Below are 25,385 nucleotides of genomic sequence, written 5' to 3'. Positions count from 1 at the left end.
AGATTTTATATTTGTTCATATACACAATACACAATAATACAAAATATGTATATGTGTGTACCCCCGTTAATAGGAGTCCTATAACAGTTTGCAAGATGGCTGCGTCCGCACGGAGTCGGTCGCACGAGTGGCCAGGGTTCAAAACAAGGTGAGTTCGCAGTGAAGAACGTCCCAAGGTGTTAAATGTTGATATTTCTGAGATAAATATGTCAGTTATACGACATTCAAGATGAAAATTCAAGATGCATTTGCCGTCAAATGTAAAATAAGATTCATTTTCTGGTTGTTAGATCGAGCTAAGAGCTAAGCGGTCAAGTTGTATGTTATGAGACGCGACGCGGAAGTCACAGGGTTGTCCTTCAAGGAGGGGTGTTGTTTTTCGATAGAAAACAGGGTGTATGAAATGTCATATTTGCAAAGTGTGATTGTCAAGTGAGAAATTCGAGTTGTCAGAATTACAGTAAAACTTACTGACAGGCAAGGAACAATCTATCGAGTTGATAAACAAACCCGTACATTGAAACATGCACATAAGTTTTTAACAAAACAACAGTGTATACCTGTAGCCTGTGTAGGTGTAAACATAGACCGTCCACCAATAATGGTGGAGGGTCTATGGTGTAAATCAGAGCTCTGTGTGTAGATCTACCTGTAACACTGGCAATGACATGTATTGTATGAATGAAGTGAGCCGAAATTCATAATAGTTAGGTATCTATCATCATTGAGGTAGAATGGCCGTGATGCTACCAGTAAACTCCATGCTATCACGTACAGTTGTTCATTGATGTACATATCTATTTATTTATTAAGCCATGTACACAAGAAGTGACATTGGCAAGAAAACATAACAAATGAAGCATTGGTGTTGAGTTGAATTACACTTACAATGTTTTGAAAATATCAAGTAAATCATTGAAATATCTGGCAGTAGCACTTGCAAAAAAAATGATCAATAGTGTAATGTTGCAAAGCCAGACTCCACAAAACAACGTTTCAACTTTCAAGCTATGACAAAATAATAATAGCTTTGCATGTAATATATTTTATAGGTAACTGGCGAAGAAGGAAGTCATCTTGAAGGAAAGATCAAGAAATGAGCTTTTAGAGATAGCAGACAGTACTACAGTACTACAGAGAGGATCAGACCCTAAATAGCATGCCATATCCACTGTTTGAATTAGCTACCCTACTTAGGGTTAGAAGGCATGGTGCTACTAATGACTCAAGTCATGTCATTGACAAACACAGGTCAAGGACTGTTCATGTCAAACTGTGTGCCTTTAAAGAGTTGAAAACAAAGCCTGTAACCATTATGGTTTTAATGTGTGATAATGGTATGTATTTGGTATTTATTATGAAGTATGTTATTATTATTATTGTTGTTATTATTTTATTTATACTCGGTTTAAAAAGTAGCACAGACGTGCTAATACATCCGGCGATGTAAAATATAAATAAATACTACAGTAAAACTGTAGTAAAATGTTGTAATTTTAACTTCTCATAATCATAATCATATTCATAAAATTTGGTTCAGTTTATCAATATATATATGAAGAGATATTGAAATGATTTGTACCACCATAGATTAAGAAAATTGTTTTAATTTGCATCTAAGATAAACATTATATCCTAAATTATACCCTTCTCAAAAGTAAAAAAGTGAAACTTGCCATTTACTGAAATATTGCTTGATTTTATCTTATGTATCTGCAGTATAAAAAGGATTCTGAAATGAAGTTATGTATGGAATTTTGTATATTCCATACAATTTTGTGTGTTTTTTTGCATTGATGCATATTTTTCTGTCACCTCTGAACATGTTTTGTAGGCTATCTTCTACTTAGATACAGTGTCTATGGACAGGTACCAATAGTCAAACAAGTTCAGTGGTTCCAGGTAAGACCTTGAATGAGGAATGTTGTTGTTTTGTTGTTGTTTTCCAGTTTTCTTCTTTTTTTTCCCCTTTTTTTTGGGGGGAGGGGGGCTAGTTAGTATGTCGAGGTAAATCATGATGGTCAAATGGTTAAAGAGTGGACTGATAATAGATCTTCATATTGCAAGCTCATCAGTCCATATGACTTTCAGAGTATCAAACTTTCAAGGCCATTAGTACTGAACCAGCCTGGTGGTAACTTAGCGTACCCATTCATAATACTTGATAGGATACGACTCACATCAAGAGTTAGATTTGTTTCAATCAATGGTTTCCAAAAAAAAGAAGATCTGTGTTTCATGTTATGTTAATATTTTATATTTTTTTGTGTGAGGTAATGACAATTTTACTGATGATTCGTCTTTTTTGAAGTAGTGACATACAGAACTTATTGAGAACCTATTAGAGATAAATATTGTCTGAAAAACTAATGCTGCTGCAATGATATGGACCATAAAAATAGAAACAAGCACCAGTGGCAGACAAAAAATTATGTACTATTTCATAGCTTATGTTAAAAGTATACATTAAACAGAATCCCACAGGGGACTACCAAGTAATTGGTACTATGTACTATTAGAGTGGTAGCAAGAATGCTTCTTAGGGTTATAGATTGTACCAGTATACACGTAGCTCTGAGATAGAGGTACTACATGTAATTGTGTAGTCCTGTGTGCAGGTTATTATAAACCTATTCCATAAAACGCTCATAACTGTTTCCCCAAACAGTGACGGTTATGTGATTTTCAAGACAATAAATACTCTATGGACCTCAAACAATGTGCTCTCACTGTCACTTAATACCCTTTCTCTATAGAGTTACAGTAACACAATAACTGTTTATTAGTCTACCAGTGTAGTTTATGATATTGTACTTTCTCATACTTCATTCTGATATAGCATCCAAGTAAACAGATGGTATGCATGTCCTTTGACCCCAATGGTGATTGGCTAGTGTGTGCCTGCCAAGACAACTCAGTGTGTGTCTTACCTGTCGCAGCAATATTTAATAAAGCAATAGATTATAAACCCAATTGGTCAACAACAGACATCACCATAATAGAACCTACTAACAGAAGAGGTTAGTGAAAGTGTATTGGAAATTGAGAAAGTTTTGATATATATATAAGTTTTCATTGATTGTTATGCAGAAACTAAAATATCACTTTTCAGTACCACTTTCATGTTTTGTAAATATTGGCTGCAAACTGTCCAAATACAGAACCTACGATGAAAAATAAGGGTTTTTGTCACTCAAAAAACCAACTGAACAAAATATCTAAATGTACTCTAATCAGTGTTTTTGCTAAGGTTAGACAATCTTTGGTTAAAGAAAGTAGAATACTATACCTTGTATCATAATTTAAAAACAAAATTTAAAAAACAAAAATTAGAAAATTATGAGCTGGGAGTTGAAAAGTTGCCACTGTCAGCAGCCTAATCAGCATTTAAGCTAGGGAGTCTAATTATATCTTTATAGGTACTTTGACTAACCTATACTCTCTAGCTTGATGCATGTTATTGAAGCCAGTCTACTGTTCCTGCCTTGTTAGCCTCTATTTTATTGTTCTTGTTGTTATTTTTTTTAACAGCTCCACCTACCAGTATAGTATGGTGGCATAGCATTGATAAGAAAGACATTGCGATCATAGGCACAGAGGTAAGATGTATGCTTTGATCTTTAGAAGAAATGAAAATACAAGTGCAGGAATAATGAACACTTGATGTTGGAATTTACAGTTTTTAAACAAGTAAAGACAAATAAGACACCTCAGATTATGGCTATTCAACTTTTGAAACACTGAGTGAAGGCCAAAAAACGTGATCTTTGGGATGTTAGAATGCCTCTTATTTTTATGAAGCATATATACTACAATTTTTAGGAACCAAGGCAGTTCATTTTGAATACTTACTTTTATACCAAAGTGTATGCTGTATATGATATCTCCTCTGAACCCACCACATATAATTTTTTCTGTTTCATTTTGTTCCAGCTTGGTGAATTAGTGTTCATTGACCTAGGTTTACATCATGATGTAGCTGTAACTGATGTTAAAGAAAAGGTTGCAAATCTTGAATTAGCACAGAATGACAAGAGCTCTGTGACTTATCTGCTGGTAAGTTTGGACTAATAGACCAGTTAGTTTGACTTATATACTGGTGGGTTTGACTATCTGATTTTAAATTTGACTTATTTACTAGTAAATTTAACTTTTTACTGGTGACTTCTCTACTAGTCAGTTTGCCTTGCCTTTTGTTTAAGTTTGACTACTGATAAGTTCATTGTCATCATTTCTGTCTCATCTACAGATTCATACAGTGTCTGGTGAACAGTGGAGACTGCTACTAGAATTATCTCCAACACAGTGGTCTCCTGATAGTGATGTTTCACAAATGGGCTTTGAAATGTTGGAAGGAAGAACAGTACCGTTTGAAACGTTTTTACAGTCAGGTGTGATTTACCTAGATTTGTTTACTCACAGAAAGAATAAGAGAGTCATATTGATAAACACTGCAGCATGTCGATATTACAATTGTATCCACTGGTTATCATCCATGTATATACAAATTTAATTCTAAGGCTCCTTATTACATATAATCTAAACTCTTCACTTTCGCTTTTAGTGACATGTTTTAACCGGTCAAATCACAATGTCGTAAGTGTAGGAAAATGTTTTGTGACAGCTATTTAAATCAGATTAGATACACTTGCCTCATTTTCTGTTTATCTGTAAGCTAGTACACAATATTTCAAACACAATATAGCATACTGCCTACTATTGTATTGGGTTTGAAATCAGCTAACTGATTTATCTAAATATGGTTATCTTTTAATTAAACAGTTCAAATAGGATTCAATGTGATAATAATATCTTGGTTATTGTCTGTCTGATATTACAGATGAGTTCCGACGTGATTTTGCCCCAGTACCTTTCAAACAGTTTTCAAACTATGTAAGGCTGAATGTACAACATGCTAAAGGTAGAAACTATGTTGCAGCACATGATAAAGAAACTAGCATTTACAAGGTATGTGTTTACCTTTTTGTAGCATTGTAACATTAGAACTGATGTCAAGGTATGTGTTCACGGTTTGTAGCATTGTAACATTAGAACTGATGTCAAGGTATGTGTTCACGGTTTGTAGCATTGTAACATTAGAACTGATGTCAAGGTATGTGTTCACAGTTTGTAGCATTGTAACATTAGAACTGATGTCAAGGTATGTGTTCACGGTTTGTAGCATTGTAACATTAGAACTGATGTCAAGGTTTGTGTTCACAGTTTGTAGCATTGTAGCTTTAGAACTGATGTCAAGGGTAAAATAAAGTTAAGAATGCAAACAACCGAGTCCATTTTTCGATGTGGCTGTGTGGCCGCATTCATCAGATTTATTAGGGTCTTTTATAAAACATATGTGCTGATCCTGTGATCTAGAATGAACACTGAGCTGCATATGGATTGGTTACAGTATATTCTCCATATTCATTTGTTGACCTGATGATTCAACATCGTCGTTGTTGTCCTCGTCCTCATTGTCATTATATTAATATTATCATCATCATCCTCATCATGTTGTCTTAAAACAGATAACGGTATTCATATTTATGAATCTTTCCAGTATTTAGTTTTGATTCAAATAAATCACAGATCTAGTAATTGACAAATTCATTTTTCTTGTAATGTGGATCAATGCGTACATTTCTTTTTTTTTCAAAATATGAGTTTTTGTAATTTAATGAGAGTGCTCGTGTCATACAACAAAACTAAAAGCTAAGTTACACGAGGTTACATGTTAAATGTCATGATTATGGTGAGGTCATGAAATAACATTCATACATCAATAATTGTTCACTCCTATGCAGGTGTTTGATGCCAGTGTTGATAATTGGTTGCCATTATTCGTGTATCAAGTGCCAGCTGACAGTGATCATATAGTTCTGACTGATAGACTCATGTTTGCTGTGATTAATCATATGGACAAGGTAAGACATAGTGCATAGTGTCTCAAAATACCCAGTTTGAGATATTTTCAATGGTTAATCCAATTCCATCACTTTTGTGTCATTTTTATAAGTATTACATAGGATCATTCATTTGTTCTGTCCCAACTTTTTCTCCAGCTCTGCCAAACAACTGTTTTTCATACCTTGGTTTGAATCCTAATCAAAAGTAGGCCGTTAAAACAAACCTAAAGAAGAACCTAATACATGTGTACACATTTTAGATGACAGCTTGTTGAGTTGAAGTTAATTTTATTATGCATACTTTAAAGTATGATGCAGTTTACTCAAAACAAGGAAATATTTTAGTGGCTTAAAAAAGAGTAGACGATAATGTTTGGAAGCATTTGACTGCAAAATCATACATGTATTTTCAGCACATCTGTTTGCTGTCCACAAACTCGTCCAAGACTGTGATCAGAGAGGATTCAGCATGATTGAATGTAATGTTTGGGAGTGTGGCACTTTATAAGTGTTGTTCATTTATTCATTGATTGTTTTTTGTTTTTTTTTATTAATCTAACATTAGGTATGTCTGAGTGTCATCTCCAACCAAATGTCAGAGACTTCATCTCCTACTGTTGATGAAGAAACCAGCATGGATGCAGTAGTACAGTTGTTTTCAATACCAGATGATGAAAACATACTTGAAATCTACAAAGAGAGATTTCCATCACGGTATTTAGCCGACAGACAGAAACGACACAAAGTGACAGAGGGTGATGGAGGAAGCAGACGAGGCCTAGCTAGCAGCACAGCTGAATATATAGAGTCACAGAAAGATACGGTGTTAGACGGTTGTATTGTAGTAACTGATGCTGCTGTATATCAATGTAGACCAAGGTATGAAGCATGGAGTAGGCAAAGTTTGTGAGTTTAGAAGTATGGTGCAGCAGGAGTTAGAGAGTTTAAGAAATATGCAGTAGCCAGTTTTTGAAATTAGAAACATGGGATAGCCAGAGTGAGTAAGTAAGCATGGGGTAGCCAGAGTAAGTAAGTAAGAAGCAATGGATAGCCATAGAGATTATGAGTTTAGAAGGGTGGGATAACCAGAGTGAACGATTTTAGAAGAGTGGGGAATCAGAGTTAGGGAAGTTACAAGTACAAGCCAGAGTTTTTGAGTTTAGAGGTGTCTGTGCATTTTGTGTTTATTTCCAAGATGTCTGGCTGTTCACGAGTTTTGTGTGTATCTTTTTTTGATTGTGTGTATGTAAATTGGTTTGTACATGTTTACTTTATGTTAGTATACAGTGTGTGTAATAATGAGGATAATTATGTTAAAATATCTCCTGTATAATTCATAGGTTTTACTAGAGGTAGTGTTAGTATTTGTATATTACAGTAAATTATTACATAAATGTTATACAATCCTCTTTAAGTCTATTCTGATTTTTGTAGAGTATCTCCAGAGAAGCTATTCCTTCAGTTAGCAGTTGAGTATAGTGATTGCTCCTTAGCTGATCAACTTGGTATTGTGTTGAGTCTAGATGTTAATACATTGTATGAAACAGGTGCTAAACTGAGACTTTCAAGAGGAGAATATAACCAGGCCATGAAACTCTTTAATCTTTCCAAGGTATGTGTCAATCTTAATGTACATGTTTTCAAACTTTTTTCATGAACCCCCCAACTCCCCCCCCCCAACGACACACACACACACACACACACACACACACACACACACACACACACACAATTAAATATTTTATGAAAATTACATAGATTTTGAACTTTCCACAGAATTCTTCAAATTTTATTTGTGTAATGTTGTTTTCAAAGTTTTCTGAAAGATGAATGAATGTAACGCTTCAATCTTTCAAGGTATATGTGTAAATATTATAGTTTTCAATCTTGGAATGCAGTACTGTAAGTTTTCATAGTTAATGAAGTATGAGTCACATAAATGACTACTCAAAAGAAGGAGACAAACTTTACATTGCTATGCTTCAATCACACTTTGTGGTCATATATTGTCAGAGACAGACACAGAAAGATCAAAACACCAAATTATTAAAGTCTGGTTTGTTCAGTGGTGTCATAAAAATACAGAACACCAGTTTAATATAGACAAATGTCCTTTCAATTTATACACTGTGACTTTATTAGGATATAATGAGTATCTATGTATCATAATCGCTATCCACAAAGTGACTTTCTTGTTGTTGACTGCCACTGATATGTTGTAAAACTGACAGTACTCCATATTTACATTCATTCTTGCATAGTGTGACAACATGACAAGAATATCCAGTTTTGCCAAATATGGAAGAATGAAAGAGATCTTGACCCACCTAAGACTTGTGTTAAACAGACCAGCTGAGTTGTTACCCACTGAAAGGAAAGAGTTGTCAAACCTGGCCGTACAATGTTACATACAACAAATTGTGGAGAGCAAAGACAGACATTTAGAAATGACTTTCAGGTTTGTACACTTGGTGTTGTTATGTTTATAGATGGTGCATTTTTTGGTGTTATTGAAGTACTGACAAGATTGTAGAGAGTAAAGGGAGACACCTAGAAATGTCTATGTAGCTGATTCACATTCATCAATAGTTGTTGTGGAGTTTCTTATGTTAAAAAACAACAGGTTTTGCTGGAAGAGAAATAATAATCAGGGCAAATTAATGCACTGTTTGTATGATGTGATATGATGTGGCATAATGTGACATTTCACAGTTTATATGTGTTACAGTAAAGTTATATGCTATAGTGACAACATTATGATCTATACATTTACAGTAAGGTATTGATAAGGTGTGTCAATGTGCTATGATTTCAGGAACTGGATGGTTTGATTTTGTGAAGTACCAAACATATACAACATAATAATTAATTTGATTTTCTCTTTCTTACTTTTTTTAAAGACAATTCTTGACAGATAGTTTTGACTACAATGTACTGCTGGCATTAAACTTACTAGCAGAACATGGAATGTATGAAATTTTGATGGACATAGCAAAGGTAAGTATAAGATCCTATCTCGTACCAATTCTGACATCTCAGTTCTCACTCCTCAAGTACATTAGAGATGATTTTTATTGTCCAATTCATAGCCACAGTTATAACAAGAATCTTGTGTCAATTTTATTTGGTATTTGTGAAAACAGTTGTGTCTTGGAACAACAAGTCTTTTACGATTATTTTTCCTTTCAGAGTCGTGGTCATGTAGGTGATGCCCTTGACCTCATCATCAGTAAAGGTACCTTACAACTAGGTATTGACTCTACTACTAGGGCGATGAGTCAGGAATTCTCTGTTGCCATGGCAACCAGTACAGGCACGTTGTTGCAATGTTTGACATCAGCTGATTTGGTCTATCATCTCCTGAATGAGGTAAATGATATATTACAATTAGGTTATTGTTGTGGTATCTGCAAAAATTAACAAGCCTGGCACAGGTATGAGTGTAATGTATGTCTTTCTCAGTCCAAAGATGAAAGGCACAGAGTGACAATCTACCTCAAATGTTACCAGCAAATAAAAATTGAATTTCCTTGTTTAAGTTAGGTTTTCATCTAGTATGTAGCTTTCATTCAAATCATGTAGATTTCATCAACATAATGAAATACAGACACCTCACCATTAATTTGAGTCAAAATTGTGTATCAGCTTCTACCATGATTCCAACTGGGTGACTAGCAGGTCATTTTCATGTGAATGTGTTTGTTGACATATGACACATGTATGTCATGCTCCTTTTCTACATCCAGGCTATATTGTTACACTTCTCCTGACCTATCAATTCATAACTTGTCTTACAGCCTGAGTACACTAACAAATACCTAACAGCCATGAAGTCTTGTCTGAGAGAACTAGATGTGGAGACCGTACTAAGACTTGCAGAATTGTTTGATCCTTCCAGACCAAGTATGAAAATGCACCTACAGAAGGCAGCTATCCAAAGTAGAAGAAGGTGATGATTATATTTAACTTGCATTGAATATTGTGTTTTTCCTCTTTGGTTAATATGTCACTGGACACATCCTGGCTTCTCCAAAGTTGTTGAATACAAAGGTCCTTTTATTAAATTGAGGTTTATGAGTCTTTGTAACTTTGTTCATGTCAAAGTTAAATTGTTTTTGATTAGCACAACTGAACTGAGGTTCAGTAGTGTTATAAGCATGGCAAAGTGTACATGCATAAGTGTGTGTGTGTGTGTGTGTGTGTATGTGTGTGCGTGCATGTGTGTGTATGTGTGTGTGTGTGTGTGTGTGTGTGTGTGTGTGTGTGTGTGTGTGTGTGTGTGTGTGTGTGTGTGTGAAGTCAAAAACTGTAGGACTTAAAAAATTAACACATAAAGTGTATAGTGGTACTACAGTGCCAGCAGTCATAAAAATGGACTTGTACACATTTTTGTGAGCATATGCACCAACATTTTTGTATGCCTAAACATTGCTTCATGCATGGACACCAACTGTTCAGCTACACATATATCATGCCTAAACAACAATGTTATCACTAGAAAAATGGAATACATAATTGAGGTACTGATATGACAAACAATATATATATATATATATTGTTTGTCATATCAGCACCTCAATCTGTTTTGAAAAGTACAGAACAATCAATGTATGTATATCAGGTTCTTAAAGAACAGTATACTTTGATTTGATAATGTTATATACTTGATGCCATAAAAATACAAATTAACTAAAACTAACACACTGTGTAATATTCATACTAAAATCAATTGTTTCATGTGATAGTAAGTACTGTAGATAAAGTTACTTCATCATAAATATCTTTACTACTTGAGTTTGAATGTTGTGTCTTTATCCTCAGATCCTCATCACTCTGCTCAATAACATCAACATTCAGTTCATTCAGCACATCCTCCAGTGAACCAGGATCTCATGTACATGTAAGTTTTCACCTTTGCAGTCTTACTAGGGTTGTGTATATCTCAGATTCAAATTTCTCTCTCATAGCTAGAAATCTGTAGAGCTATTACTATATGTAGTGAATGAATTGTTTCCATCCTGTTACATCACTGCCTGCTTATGTCAATAGAGGGCGCTAATAGTAGTCAGAAATATGTCCATCTGATCATGCCATCTGATTACATTACATAGAACATCTGTGGTTAGAGATATTTACTTTGATGGCTGTCTTGTATCTTTTTGTATGACAGGATATAAACCAACTGAGATTAGAAACCCTGGTTGAATTCTTCCTGGAGGTTTTACTGGTACTAAATTACAAGAGACAGGTGATCAGGAGAATTCATGCTGGGTGAGTTACTATCACTATATCAAAATAAAGCTGTGAATGTCATGGTAACAGATGAATGAAAGTTGAACGGTCACCTTATAATGTCAGGCTAAGTCTGTTATCTAGCCCAGAAACTTGGCTATCTGGATCAGCACATTGGCACAGCAGACATTCTGGCGAAAGAGATTCCCAAGCCAGATAGCCAAGTCTGTAGACTGAATGTGACTATGAAATAAAATTACTACATGTGATTTTATGAGAACTCCGTTCAATTTTATGATTATCAGATACCAACATTTGCATAGAAACACAGGTGTCTTGCATTGGTACATCATTTTGCCTGTTTTTGACACATTTTGACTATTTCATGATTGATTTTTGATATTTTGACTTTTGACTAAATTGAATACTAACTATCTGGTGTATGTATAGATCATTTGCAGGATACCAGGAAGACACATCACTAACCAGTCCACCACAATCACCACTGAGTAGTCCAAGAAGAGCCAGTCGTGTTGCTAAACAAAGTACTTTACTGAGTTGTGGTCAGTACCATGCCGCAGCTGTCTGCCATGGTGATCTCTACACCTGGGGTAAAGCACACAGTGGAAGGTAAACATTTCACCTTTTGATGTCACGTGAATGAACCATTTTCACAAAATCTAAAATAGTCCGGACATATTTATTTTTGCACTTCAATAATTTTGCAGAGTGCCATTGTAGATATGTGAGGCACACTTTATTTTGATAGAGAGTGCAAGGGGAAACTAGCCGCTATTTGAAAATGCACTAAAAGTTGTCATTGATTCCTTCACAGACTGGGCCATGGTGAAATCATTGTAGATGAGGGTAAAGTTACTCCATTCAGAGTAGAGACATTACATATGCACAGGATCAAAGTATTATCAGTTGCATGTGGAAGGGAACACACTCTAGCTCTCTGCCAACAAGGGGTGAGTTTAAACAGAACTACATGTTTCCTAGAATTTTCCGAGAATAAATTTTTTTGTGTAGAATGAGACATAAGCCATTCCATTCTGTATGTGAAGACTGGTTTATGTGCAAAACAAGAACATTAGCAGTATTGCCATCCATAGGTACACATTGTTTGTGATTAGTATTGTTTTACTATTGCATGTACCGGGTAATGCTGATAAACATCACACCTCTGTGGCATACATTCCAAAATGATCAACGGGCTACAAGCTACCACAGTTTTAGTGTTTTCATAAAAAATGACAATAATAAAATAAATGAAACTCACACCATTGCATGTTGATTTAGTGTTTTCCATGATAGTAGAATCACCAATTACTCTAAAACTAAAAATAGCAGTGTCAGTGAAGCAGAAAAGAGTACAGACAGATGGACAAACAGACAGACAGGTAAACAGACGGACACAGTGAATGATCAGAGACAGACTGGCTAACTGTGAGTTAAATAGATTTGGTGACTAAAACTAAGTTGTCTACATTTAGGGCAAAAATAATGTTTATTTCTTCATCATGCTTACCTGATACTTTGAAACAGCAAAAACATCAAATCACCCTTGACTGATGACTTCAATGTCTATCTCCTAGGTGTATGGCTGGGGTTCATCCAAGTATGGTCAAGTTGGTATAGGAAGCAGTCACACCCAGACTAGACCAGTAGAAATCACTGAACTATCAAACCATAAAATTGCAGCCATAGCATGTGGACAGTACCATTCATTGGCATTGTGCCAAGACCACAGGTAAATCTTGCATGAACAATTTGTTCCTTGTTTTCTCCTCTTTAAGAATTCAACGACTATCAGATAAATTAGATGGTTAAAATTATGTGTCATACATAACATTTAAAATCATAATTCTCAGTCCCTGTAATAGTATTTTATCTTATGCTAGAAAGTACCCCAAGGTTGACTTATTCTCATATGCACTTATTGTAATGCATGTGTCAACCAAGATATCAAATGTTATTTTCGTTGGCATTGTGCCAAGACCACAGGTAAATCTTGTATGAACAATTTGTCACTTGTTTTCTCCTCTTTAAGAATTCAACGATCATCAGAGAAATTAGATGGTTAAAACTATGTGTCATGCATAACATTTAATATCATAATTCTCAGTCCCTGTAATAGCATTTTATCTTATGCTAGAAAGAACCTGAAGGTTGACTTATTCTCATATGCACTTATTGTAATGCATGTGTCAACCAAGATATCAATGTTATTTTCGTTATTACTTTTTTACGTGCCTAGGCAGCCAGTAAAATTCTATTGCAGGTACATTGAATTGGTGACCATCAATGCATGCATAAATCGTTTAATTTACTTTTGGTATGAAATTTACATCCACTATTATCTACTGTATGGTGTCAAAGACTGGTCATAATCACACCAGAAGGATACTTTAAAAAGTGGCGAAATATTGCTTTTCAAATATCAATGTTAAAATTCACAATTTCTTATACAAAGTTCCCTGTCTATTATTGTGTAGAGTTTGGAGCTGGGGATGGGGTGTACATGGACAACTCGGTCATGGTGACCCCTATGATCAGCCCATACCTAAGATTGTACAAGCACTTGCTGACTCTCAAGTGACCCAAATCAGTGCTGGATGCTGTCACTCAGTTGTCTTGACCTTAGAAGGTCAGGTCATGACCTTTGGATGCAATAGATTTGGTCAGCTTGGTGATGGAGAAATAGAGAAGCAGTCCTTACCAACTGTTGTCATGGCACTGAAAGATTATAAAGTAGTCATGGTTTCAAGTGGATTGTTCCACAATGTAAGTTGATAAATTTACGTTGACAAGACAAACAATAGTCAATACAAGTTGTTTACTTTCTCTAGCTAAAGTAGGATAATCAGTTAAAATGCATTTATATTCATGTAAAAACTGATTTTATTTTTCATGTCTCTGAATCAATTTACCTGTGTGTGTGAAAATGTCTAAGCAAAACTGTAAGAACACAAAAGTGGTGTTCGTTAATTCATCTGGGTAGTCTGGAGAACCATGCCATTGTTATATGATTGTCTTGATCTGCCACGCCCACCCTGACTAAATTGACTCGCTCTAAAAACTGACCATGAAATTTTGTCCCACTCAAGGTCGATTTAGACAGTTTACTGCCGTTAACAAAGCATTTGGTTGAATTAAAGGATTCCATGAAGATATTTAGTCAGTAATGTTCAGAATGTTAAAAGTGTGTCCTACAACACTGACGCAAACATTACATATCACAGTATACATAAAAAATCTAGGTGTCATCAAAATCTGTCAATCATAAACATAAAGAAATTCATATTTGAATAAATAATGAGTACGAAGAGAAGTCATTTGTAAGGCTAGTTCTCAGCTATATCTGGACTCATCTAAAGACATTATTAAGGACTGTCCTTGTTGGTTTTCAGGTTGCTGTTACAACTGGTCCTCAACTGATCTATGTGTGGGGCTCACATCCAGCCTCTCTCAGACAAAAACTACTCCAAAGTAGAAGACGTCGTGGTAGTCATTCACCAGTGAAACCACAAGCTTATGAAACAGTTCATCTTACACCAAGACCCATTGATAATAACATTATCAACAGAATTAAACAGGTGGGGGATCAAGCAAACATAGTATCCTATAAGAATGTACAAAATAATGTAAACTTTGTCAAGAAAACTGCTGCATATGCAGTTTGTGCCTCAACAAATTAGTTAAAGATATCGTTATAAAAAGGAATTCATTTGGAAAATTTGTCAGTGTTTCAAGGAGTGTAATTTCTGAAATGCAAGATACAAAATAGTACATATAATATATGACTGTACAAAACATACTCCTACTACATATTATTCCGCTAGTTTAGTTATGTAACCTTTCGATCATTGTGAAATACAACAGTCAGGGATACCCCCGACACAATCCTTTCTGTAAAATAATGAAGGCCTATACCAACTGTAACTTATAAGGTATGGAAATCAAGAGGATTAAAAAACCAAAATATCTCGAACTTGTTCCTTGAAGCAAATACTTTTAATGCAGTTGAGTAAGGTGCATAAACTAAAATATCTTTAGAGAGGAAAAAGTGTTTCTTTTTCACATATAGCCAGCTGATGAAAAATGTTTCAGTCACTATATGATAATGTGATATTAATCTCCTGTACAGATCATGTATTGATTATTACCGTCTCTCTCTGTATTTGAGGACAGGTTGCATGTGGAAGTAACCATACCTTGATTGTGACAGTGGCTGGTGAGATGTTTTCTATTGGTAAGAATGACTGTGGTCAACTTGGGGTAGGGACTTACAGAGTGGAACAGGTGAGTGTGATAGCTTGAGTGAATACAAACTATTTGGTCAACTTGGGGTAGGGACTTACAGAGTGGAACAGGTGAGTATGATAGCTTGAGTGAATGCAAACTATTTGGTCAGCTTGGGGTAGGGACTTACAGAGTGGAACAGGTGAGTATGATAGCTTGAGTGAATGCAAACTATTTGGTCAACTTGGGGTAGGGACTTACAGAGTGGAACAGGTGAGTGTGATAGCTTGAGTGAATACAAACTATTTGGTCAACTTGGGGTAGGGACTTACAGAGTGGAACAGGTGAGTATGATAGCTTGAGTGAATGCAAACTATTTGGTCAACTTGGGGTAGGGACTTACAGAGTGGAACAGGTGAGTGTGATAGCTTGAGTGAATGCAAACTATTTGGTCAACTTGAGGTAGGGACTTACAGAGTGGGACAGGTGAGTGTGATAGCTTGAGTGAATGCAAACTATTTGGTCAACTTGGGGTAGGGACTTACAGAGTGGAACAGGTGAGTATGATAGCTTGGGGTAGGGACTTACAGAGTGGAACAGGTGAGTATGATAGCTTGAGTGAATGCAAACTATTTGGTCAACTTGGGGTAGGGACTTACAGAGTGGAACAGGTGAGTGTGATAGCTTGAGTGAATGCAAACTATTTGGTCAGCTTGGGGTAGGGACTTACAGAGTGGAACAGGTGAGTATGATAGCTTGAGTGAACGCGGACAATTTGGTCAACTTGGGGTAGGGACTTACAGAGTGGAACAGGTGAGTGTGATAGCTTGAGTGAAGGCAAACTATTTGGTCAACTTGGGGTAGGGACTTACAGAGTGGAACAGGTGAGTATGATAGCTTGAGTGAACGCGGACAATTTGGTCAACTTGGGGTAGGGACTTACAGAGTGGAACAGGTGAGTATGATAGCTTGAGTGAACGCGGACAATTTGGTCAACTTGGGGTAGGGACTTACAGAGTGGAACAGGTGAGTATGATAGCTTGAGTGAACGCGGACAATTTGGTCAACTTGGGGTAGGGACTTACAGAGTGGAACAGGTGAGTGTGATAGCTTGAGTGAATGCAAACTATTTGGTCAACTTGGGGTAGGGACTTACAGAGTGGAACAGGTGAGTATGATAGCTTGAGGAAATGCAAGCTATTTGGTCAACTTGGGGTAGGGACTTACAGAGTGGAACAGGTGAGTATGATAGCTTGAGGGAATGCAAGCTATTTGGTCAACTTGGGGTAGGGACTTACAGAGTGGAACAGGTGAGTATGATAGCTTGAGTGAATGCAAACTATTTGGTCAACTTGGGGTAGGGACTTACAGAGTGAAACAGGTGAGTATGATAGCTTGAGTGAATGCAAACTATTTGGTCAACTTGGGGTAGGGACTTACAGAGTGGAACAGGTGAGTATGATAGCTTGAGTGAATGCAAACTATTTGGTCAACTTGGGGTAGGGACTTACAGAGTGAAACAGGTGAGTATGATAGCTTGAGTGAATGCAAACTATTTGGTCAACTTGGGGTAGGGACTTACAGAGTGGAACAGGTGAGTATGATAGCTTGAGTGAATGCAAACTATTTGGTCAGCTTGGGGTAGGGACTTACAGAGTGGAACAGGTGAGTATGATAGCTTGAGGGAATGCAAGCTATTTGGTCAACTTGGGGTAGGGACTTACAGAGTGGAACAGGTGAGTATGATAGCTTGAGTGAATGCAAACAATTTGGTCAACTTGGGGTAGGGACTTACAGAGTGGAACAGGTGAGTGTGATAGCTTGAGTGAACGCAAACTATTTGGTGAACTTGGGGTAGGGACTTACAGAGTGGAACAGGTGAGTGTGATAGCTTGAGTGAACTCAAGCTATCTGGTCAACTTGGGGTAGGGACTTACAGAGTGGAACAGGTGAGTGTGATAGCTTGAGTGAATACAAACTATTTGGTCAACTTGGGGTAGGGACTTACAGAGTGGGACAGGTGAGTGTGATAGTTTGAGTGAATGCAAACTATTTGGTCAACTTGGGGTAGGGACTTACAGAGTGGAACAAGTGAGTATGATAGCTTGAGGGAACGCGAACAATTTGGTGAACTTGGGGTAGGGACTTACAGAGTGGAACAAGTGAGTATGATAGCTTGAGTGAATGCAAACTATTTGGTCAACTTGGGGTAGGAACTTACAGAGTGGAACAGGTGAGTATGATAGCTTGAGTGAATGCAAACTATTTGGTCAACTTGGAGTAGGGACTTACAGAGTGGAACAGGTGAGTGTGATAGCTTGAGTGAATGCAAACTATTTGGTCAACTTGGGGTAGGGACTTACAGAGTGGAACAGGTGAGTATGATAGCTTGAGTGAACACAAGCTATTTGGTCAACTTGAGGTAGGGACTTACATATTGGAACAGGTGAGTGTGATAGCTTGAGTGAATGCAAACTATTTGGTGAACTTGGGGTAGGGACTTATAGAGTGGAACAGATCTTTATTCATCACAGCTCACTATATGTAGCACTTGTAGGGTGTCAGTCATCACCACTCCATACAATTACGATACTTTTTTTAGACTTCAGTCATCAGACGTAGACACAAAACAGAAAGTGTATGGATAGATTTAACTCAAATTAATTTTGTTTTTCCAGTTTGTACCAACTCTAGTACAACATTTCTCAGAAAAACCAGTCATAGCAGTGGCAGCTGGAGTAGAGTTTTCTGCTATCATTGATATCGCTGGTCACACGTGGGTGTGGGGAAGAGCAGATCATGGACAGGTATGACAATTACTATTTATGTGTGTGTGTCTTTCAGTGTGTCTGTGTGTGTCTGTGTTCATGTGTCTGTCTATGTGTCTGTGTGTATACATGGACACTTGTGTCTGTTACTTTATGTGCACTAGTGTGTCTTTTGGGGGAGGCATTCATGTGTTCTTATGCATGGCTAATCTGCAAGTTCAACATTCTTCCTTTTGAAAGTCTCCTTTAAAGTAACTTTCATACTTGTCTGCCATCCGTTTCATTACTCAAAGCCCACCCACCCCACTCACACTTCCCATTCCATACCTCATCGCATTGTGAATGATTCCTTATACCTTTTAGCTTGGACTAGAGAGTATTGGAGGAGGCAGGGGTGGCATGTCAGGCAATATACAAACCCACCACCATCACCCAGGGAGGAAGGGTGGACAGTTCCTTGGTAAAGATGTCCTTATACCTACTCAGTTACCAGGCTTACCATTGGTCATTACAACAGGTGGTCTCAGTATCAATCCAATGGATGACTTGATGGATGACGACACTCTGGTATGTCTACTTCTCATGTTTGCCGCAGTATAATATTTACTTTACAAGGGTTTTTTAAAAGTTTTGGAAAAGGAATGAGGCTAGTGCATAAAACACTAGATTCCAGTCATAATGTTCTATCAACTGAGTAAAGACATCGATTTGGCAAATTTTGTGATGTCGTCCTGATCTATTGAACCCAATTACAAACTAATGCTGTATCATGGGTATGCTTTCTCACATGCTGCACACAGGCAACAGAATCTGCTATTGGAATATGAGCAAAAACCTACAGCATAAGCCTTCTCTAGAGTCTTCACATTGGTTGGCTGGTTGAGTATTTTAACACCCCAACAGTGCAAAACTTTCCAATGACTCAATAGCAGCCTAAAAGTAAAAGAAGTGTACCATTTTACAATACTTTGACAGAGCGATGACTTGTCTGACAGTGAACTTGAAATCAGCCTTCCAGAGTTGTCTAGAATGGGACCACAGAGTGTACCATACAGTAGGCACTGCATTAGTTTGGTACTCCAAAACCTACCCTCTCACTACAGCCATACTGTCATGTTGAGATTGTGTCTGGATTACAAAGATTGGCAAGGAGTAGCTGACATCTATGAAATGGATAGAAAGTTCATCTACAGTATGGTGTATAGACTGAGAGTACTCAAACACAAGGATTGGAAGACTGAGATGATAGTAGATAAAGCCAAGACAGTGATTCATAGTTGTCTCAGGTAGGTGTAGAGTACTCAAGAATTGGAAGACTGAGATGATAGTAGATAAAGCCAAGACAGTGATTCATAGTTGTCTCAGGTAGGTGTTTTCAGAGGGTACTCAAACACAAGGATTGGAAGACTGAGATGATAGTAGATAAAGCCAAGACAGTGATTCATAGTTGTCTCAGGTAGGTGTTTTCAGAGGGTACTCAAACACAAGGATTGGAAGACTGAGATGATAGTAGATAAAGCCAAGACAGTGATTCATAGTTGTCTCAGGTAGGTGTTTTCAGAGGGTACTCAAACACAAGGATTGGAAGACTGAGATGATAGTAGATAAAGCCAAAACAGTGATTCATAGTTGTCTCAGGTAGGTGTTTTCAGAGGGTACTCAAACACAAGGATTGGAAGACTGAGATGATAGTAGATAAAGCCAAAACAGTGATTCATAGTTGTCTCAGGTAGGTGTAGAGTACGATAAGCGGTGGGTTGGGCCATATATGCATATATATACTTTAATATATTCAATCTCTGCATGCAGGTGTTGACAAACACATTTATGTCATTACTATGTCTTATCAGTTTATTGTAATTGTGTTTGATGAGTGTGTAGACGTTGTCATTCACACATTTTAGTTAACGCATTGGTGGTTATTTTTACAAGCCCCTCCTTAAGATGAATATGCATGAAAATTTAGCTATTGTCCTCTGTTTGTGCTTTTCGCTAATACGGTTCTCTGATTGGCAGTTATTTATATCCTGATGACATTCGCTAGACCTCGGATGTTCCATCCTCGATAGCGTTGTTCGGCTGTGTGTCGTATTTTATCAGAAGAACATCCGAGGGCTAGCTGATAGACTATGGAAGACTGAGATATATGATGTTGTTCAGCAAAAGCTGGATGGAGATAATTAAATAAAGCAACTTTGTTTTTCAGTCGAATTAGTAGTGTGTTATTTTGAACAATCTGAAAGCTAAGTGACATAGAATGAGTTAGGTACCAACAAGGATTTCCTGTGATGTACGATAGTAACCACAGCGTTGGCAGGAAATGATTCTGGTATTATGGTCATGATGTACTAGTCTGAAGTCATGAACAGGCTTTAACTTTCTTTTTAGTCCCCGCGGACGAAGTCCGGAACGGGGACTTATGGATTGGGTTCCGTCTGTCCGTCCGTCCGTCCGTGCATCCGTCCGTCCGTCCGTCCGTCCGTCCACAGCCGTTTCTTGGAGATGCCTGTACCGATTTTTTTCAAACTTGGTACAGGGGCAACATGCTATGGCATACATATGCACGTCAATTTGTTTTATGATACGATCCAATATGGCCGCCTAGCAGCCATTTTGTTTGCGAATTTTCCCTGTCTAAAGCCATAACTCAGACATGCTCACACAGATCTCATTCAGAGTTGGTATTAGGACAGTGTTCTATGGCATATATGTGCATATTCATTGTTGTCATGATACAATCCAATATGGCCGCCTGGCAGCCATTTTGTTTGCGAATTTTCCCTGTCTAAAGCCATAACTCAGACATGCTCACACAGATCTCATTCAGAGTTGGTATTAGGACAGTGTTCTATGGCATATATGTGCATATTCATTGTTGTCATGATACAATCCAATATGGCCGCCTAGCAGCCATTTTGTTTGCGAATTTTCCCTGTCTAAAGCCATAACTCAGACATGCTCACACAGATCTCATTCAGAGTTGGTATTAGGACAGTGTTCTATGGCATATATGTGCATATTCATTGTTGTCATGATACAATCCAATATGGCCGCCTGGCAGCCATTTTGTTTGTGAATTTTCATGTCCAAAGCCATAACTTAGACATGCTTGAACAGATCTCATTCAAAGTTGGCATTAGGACAGTGTTCTATGACATACATATGCATATCCATTTTCATTGTGATACGATCCAATATGGCTGCCTGGCAGCCATTTTTTTTTGCAAATTTTCCATGTCCAAAGCCATAACTCAGACATGCTTGAACAGATCTCATTCGAAGTTGGTATTAGGACAGTGTTCTATGACATACATGTGCATATCCATTTTCGTCATGATACGATCCAATATGGCTGCCTGGCAGCCATTTTGTTTGTGAATTTTCCATGTCCAAAGCCATAACTCAGACATGCTTGAACAGATCTCATTCAGAGTTGGTATTAGGACAGTGTTCTATGACATACATTTGCATATCCATTTTCATATTGATATGATCCCCCATACCCGACCAATCCTTTATTGTTGTAGGCATGTTCCATGTCCGACAAGCAGACACAACATATCTAAGTCTGTTTGATTTAGGTTCACAAGTGTTGTTGCGTGATCAGAGTAGTGCTAATTCCTTAAAACCCAATCATAGCGGGGACTATGTCATTCTCAATGGCTTGTTTTTGATAGAATACTTAGTGATGAGAAGAGTGGAAATACTGTTACTGTAACCAACATGGATCTAGCATTCCTTTTACACCAGGTAAGGAGAAACAAAGAAAGCAATCACTAATCTTAGAAGTGGGTTTGCACTTTATCTGGTAACATCACTCTACTGTATACTACAATTTACCAAAGATGATCATCTCATGTAGAAATCTGTCGGTCACCAATATGGTAATTTCACATGTCAGATGAAACATAATTATGGAAGTTCACTTTACAGTGCCTTAATATAGTAAGGAACTTTAGCACAACACAGAGAGTGGATAGAAATACAGCATTATGAAACAGATGTATGGAATTCCTGAATTGAGAAAGATTATGGCATGAATGCAAGTAGTCACACTTATTATCAAGTCTTGTGCATTATTTTCCGCTCTTTATTTTGATTGCCTAGATGTTATGGTTCTGGTACTCCATGGCTTTACCAATGCAGCCATTGGAAGTTATACTATCTGAGTACTTGAAGCTGTTGGCTTATCCATTGAGTCTGATGCTCTTCAGGTATTGCATGTAATATATTCAGTAACTAAAGACATGGCATTGTGTACACGAAATGTGAGATTGACTCTGTAGTCTGAGAGAGAGAGAGAGAGAGAGAGAGATAGAGAGAGAGAGAGAGAGAGAGAGAGAGAGAGAGAGAGAGAGAGAGAGAGAGAGAGGGGGAGGGGGAGAGAGAAAGAGAGAGAGAGAGTATGTGACTGTATTATTTGTTGAATTTGATGTTGTTCAGACATTTCATGTAATTTGTTCATTAACAGTAGATCAGACAAGGCATATCGCACAGAAGTGTATGAAATGCCATCTATGGCCACTTACATGTACAGGCATTGCAGTGTTGAGGGGATTGGATGTGTGTACATGAGAGGGTGAGGGGTGTCATTTAACTTTGTGAGAACTTCAAAGCATACGTATATTAACCAGAAAACTATTGTTTTATTTGTTATAGTGCCAACTCAGCAGAAATGGTGTATGTTGCCCCTGAAAACAGTGCTGATATAGAAATCATTTTACTGACAGACCGAGAAGATGTAACTCTACCAACAAGTGCCAAATCGTTACTGGAAATTCCAGACAAAATCAGACAAAGTTTCAGTACTAAATTCTGCCTGGAAGTAACTTCTGCAGTAGTGACACACATCACATCTGGCCAACCACACAAAGAATACAGCGACATCATGATTAATGGTTTCGCGGGGGATAAAACACAACTACAGCAAGGTCTGCAACATCAACCAAATGATGTACCAGAGGAGAAGCTGTGGCAGGAAATACTGCAGAACTTGAAAAAAGACCTCAACAGCAGAGAATTTATACAACTGTCACACAACGATGCGCAGGCCTTGCTGAAAGCATTGAAGGAACAAATTCAATCCAACACATATCGATACGTCCCAGAAGAACAAGAGCCAGACATAATGGTGTTCTCCTGTGGACATCACTTCCTAAAACAGCCATTTCTCCTGACCACAGTGCCTTTGTTTGAAACTGCCATGAATAATTTGCCTGTGCCATTGCCAGCTACTGCTGATATCATGGTACATCTGTATAGGATGAATGGTTGCGTACCACTTGCCTGTCCAAACTGTGTACTCAGTGCACTGAAGCAACTGGAAAGTGGATGAAGGTATTGGCAGGGCTATAAAAGCAATCACGTGACACAGCGTCAAGAAACAACCTTAGTACTATTCATACACAGAACTGCATTATTGGTCTCTCCAATGCTTCACAGCCCAAAAAAACACACCATTTATTGGTAGGTCGCCAAGCGGTCACATGAGTGCATGCCGGCCGTGTAATTTATTAACAAAGGTAACAAAGTGCAAGATACAATTGCAAAACACTCTTTCAAAAAATTAAAACGAAAAGGAAACATTTCAACAAACAAACAGATTGAGCCTTATCGCCCCTTCTACCGTACAAAAGACCGCCCAGGAAAAACCAGACTAAAACCCATTGGGAAAAAGTCTGGAAACCTGTACCCGACACACTGTCTAATGCACATCTGGGGAGGTTTCGGGTGTCTTCCTTACTGGCTCTGGTTCCTAGAACTGAACTCCTTTGCTAAAGGAGCAATACTAACTAAGTTGACATTAGTTCAAAACTCAAACAAACTGGCTGCACTGTGACGGGTGCTGGCCTAGAATGGTTCAAAATCCCCGCTTCCCTCACTTAAATACTGTCACCCACGTGACTTTTTCCACGTCTCCCATTGGCTGTTCTCACAACGTCCAGACAATAATTTTCCTCTATACTAGCGAAACGCGGAAAATTTAATTTAGTACTACTCTATGTCTCCAAACAGTCCCAGTGTTATTCTTCCTGTATAATGACATCACAGAATCTTTATATGTCCACACTGAGCAACTTGCCAAAATTTTCATAAGGTGCCATGACCTGTGGGTCCACTGCCCTCACCACTGAAGCTTCCTGTGTTCATAGTCCATCCAGGATGTGTTGTTGATGATACTAGTATCACAGGATGTTGTGTATGTTATATATAATACATATAATTTGTACTGTAGACATCTAGACATATGTACTGTCTATTATCCAAGATATCTATAGTTCTCAGAATAGACTTATAGACTGCATAGTCTTGATACTTAATCTTTGCAAATTCAAAATCTATAAGTCTGAAGTGTTTGTACAACTTTTCAGTCATGTTGTCACATTAAGCAATTGATTTTTTTCTCCATGGAGTCTGAATCAGCAAGCTACATACAAGTACATAATGCAATACCAAGTATTCAGAAGCATTGCAAAGATGTCTGTATGCAAAAAATATGTCTGAAAACAGCCATTTATTTTGAAAAGATTATATTTAGAAAAGAATTGGTCAAATATGCTTGTGCAATAATAAATGTAAATATACAAAATATGCGATGCCTTTGTGTGTGTGGTGATTACAGATAGTCCAAACAACATCTACCATGCAGTTTAATGTGTATGTCTGTCTGTCTGTCTGCAGCTGTATGGTATGTATTTGTGCATGTGCATACTAGTTGTCTGCTCGGTTTATACAAACTTTCCGTAAAGCTGAACTGTGCTTTCATATACAAGGAACAGTTGTATCATCATTTGCATATAGTATGCAATAAAGTATTGGTATTTCAATGCAATGTTAATACCACAAGAATGCATATACACACCAGTGCAAGTAATCACAGGTAGTTTAACAACCACAAATAGACAGCATGAAATTCCTCATTGAATGGAATGGCAATAGCAATGTATTGATCACTTCTAACAGAATTAATATGTCCATAATGACTTGAAACATTGACCACATGACGAGCAAGGCCTTCCATATGCAGATCCGCATGCTGCAGGATGATATGGTGGCCAAAAATGACATGCGCCCTCAACATATACATCAATAGTTCTTTTGTTTTGTCCAACTGCAATACTACCAGAATGATTTGCCTTTATGGCAAATAACTATATATACCGGTACGTATAATTTGTACATGCCATGGCAACCTTTCAAAGGATAAAAATATACACAAGGTGCTAGTCTGGGC

General features: G+C 37.4%; 1 protein-coding gene across 1 annotated transcript; it reads left to right on the top strand.

The window, feature by feature from the left end:
• Nucleotides 1–81: 81 nt before the first annotated feature.
• LOC144437691 (uncharacterized) lies at nucleotides 82–24,712 on the top strand. Its single transcript, XM_078126699.1, has 29 exons — nucleotides 82–148; nucleotides 1,053–1,337; nucleotides 1,835–1,902; nucleotides 2,840–3,020; nucleotides 3,532–3,599; nucleotides 3,934–4,056; nucleotides 4,250–4,391; nucleotides 4,841–4,968; nucleotides 5,805–5,924; nucleotides 6,472–6,785; nucleotides 7,341–7,518; nucleotides 8,168–8,364; nucleotides 8,807–8,903; nucleotides 9,096–9,275; nucleotides 9,704–9,855; nucleotides 10,728–10,806; nucleotides 11,077–11,177; nucleotides 11,589–11,768; nucleotides 11,974–12,109; nucleotides 12,737–12,891; nucleotides 13,637–13,925; nucleotides 14,552–14,737; nucleotides 15,333–15,443; nucleotides 18,062–18,190; nucleotides 18,515–18,718; nucleotides 19,127–19,437; nucleotides 21,829–21,901; nucleotides 22,259–22,365; nucleotides 22,811–24,712. Exons 2-29 carry the CDS (start codon nucleotides 1,160–1,162, stop codon nucleotides 23,484–23,486), a joined length of 4,863 nt encoding a protein of 1,620 aa, XP_077982825.1. The 5' UTR covers nucleotides 82–148; nucleotides 1,053–1,159; the 3' UTR covers nucleotides 23,487–24,712.
• Nucleotides 24,713–25,385: the final 673 nt, after the last annotated feature.

The sequence above is a fragment of the Glandiceps talaboti genome, chromosome 1 (assembly GCF_964340395.1).
Source record: "Glandiceps talaboti chromosome 1, keGlaTala1.1, whole genome shotgun sequence".
NCBI lineage: Eukaryota > Metazoa > Hemichordata > Enteropneusta > Spengelidae > Glandiceps > Glandiceps talaboti.
This window is presented reverse-complemented; position numbering and strand designations above follow the sequence as displayed.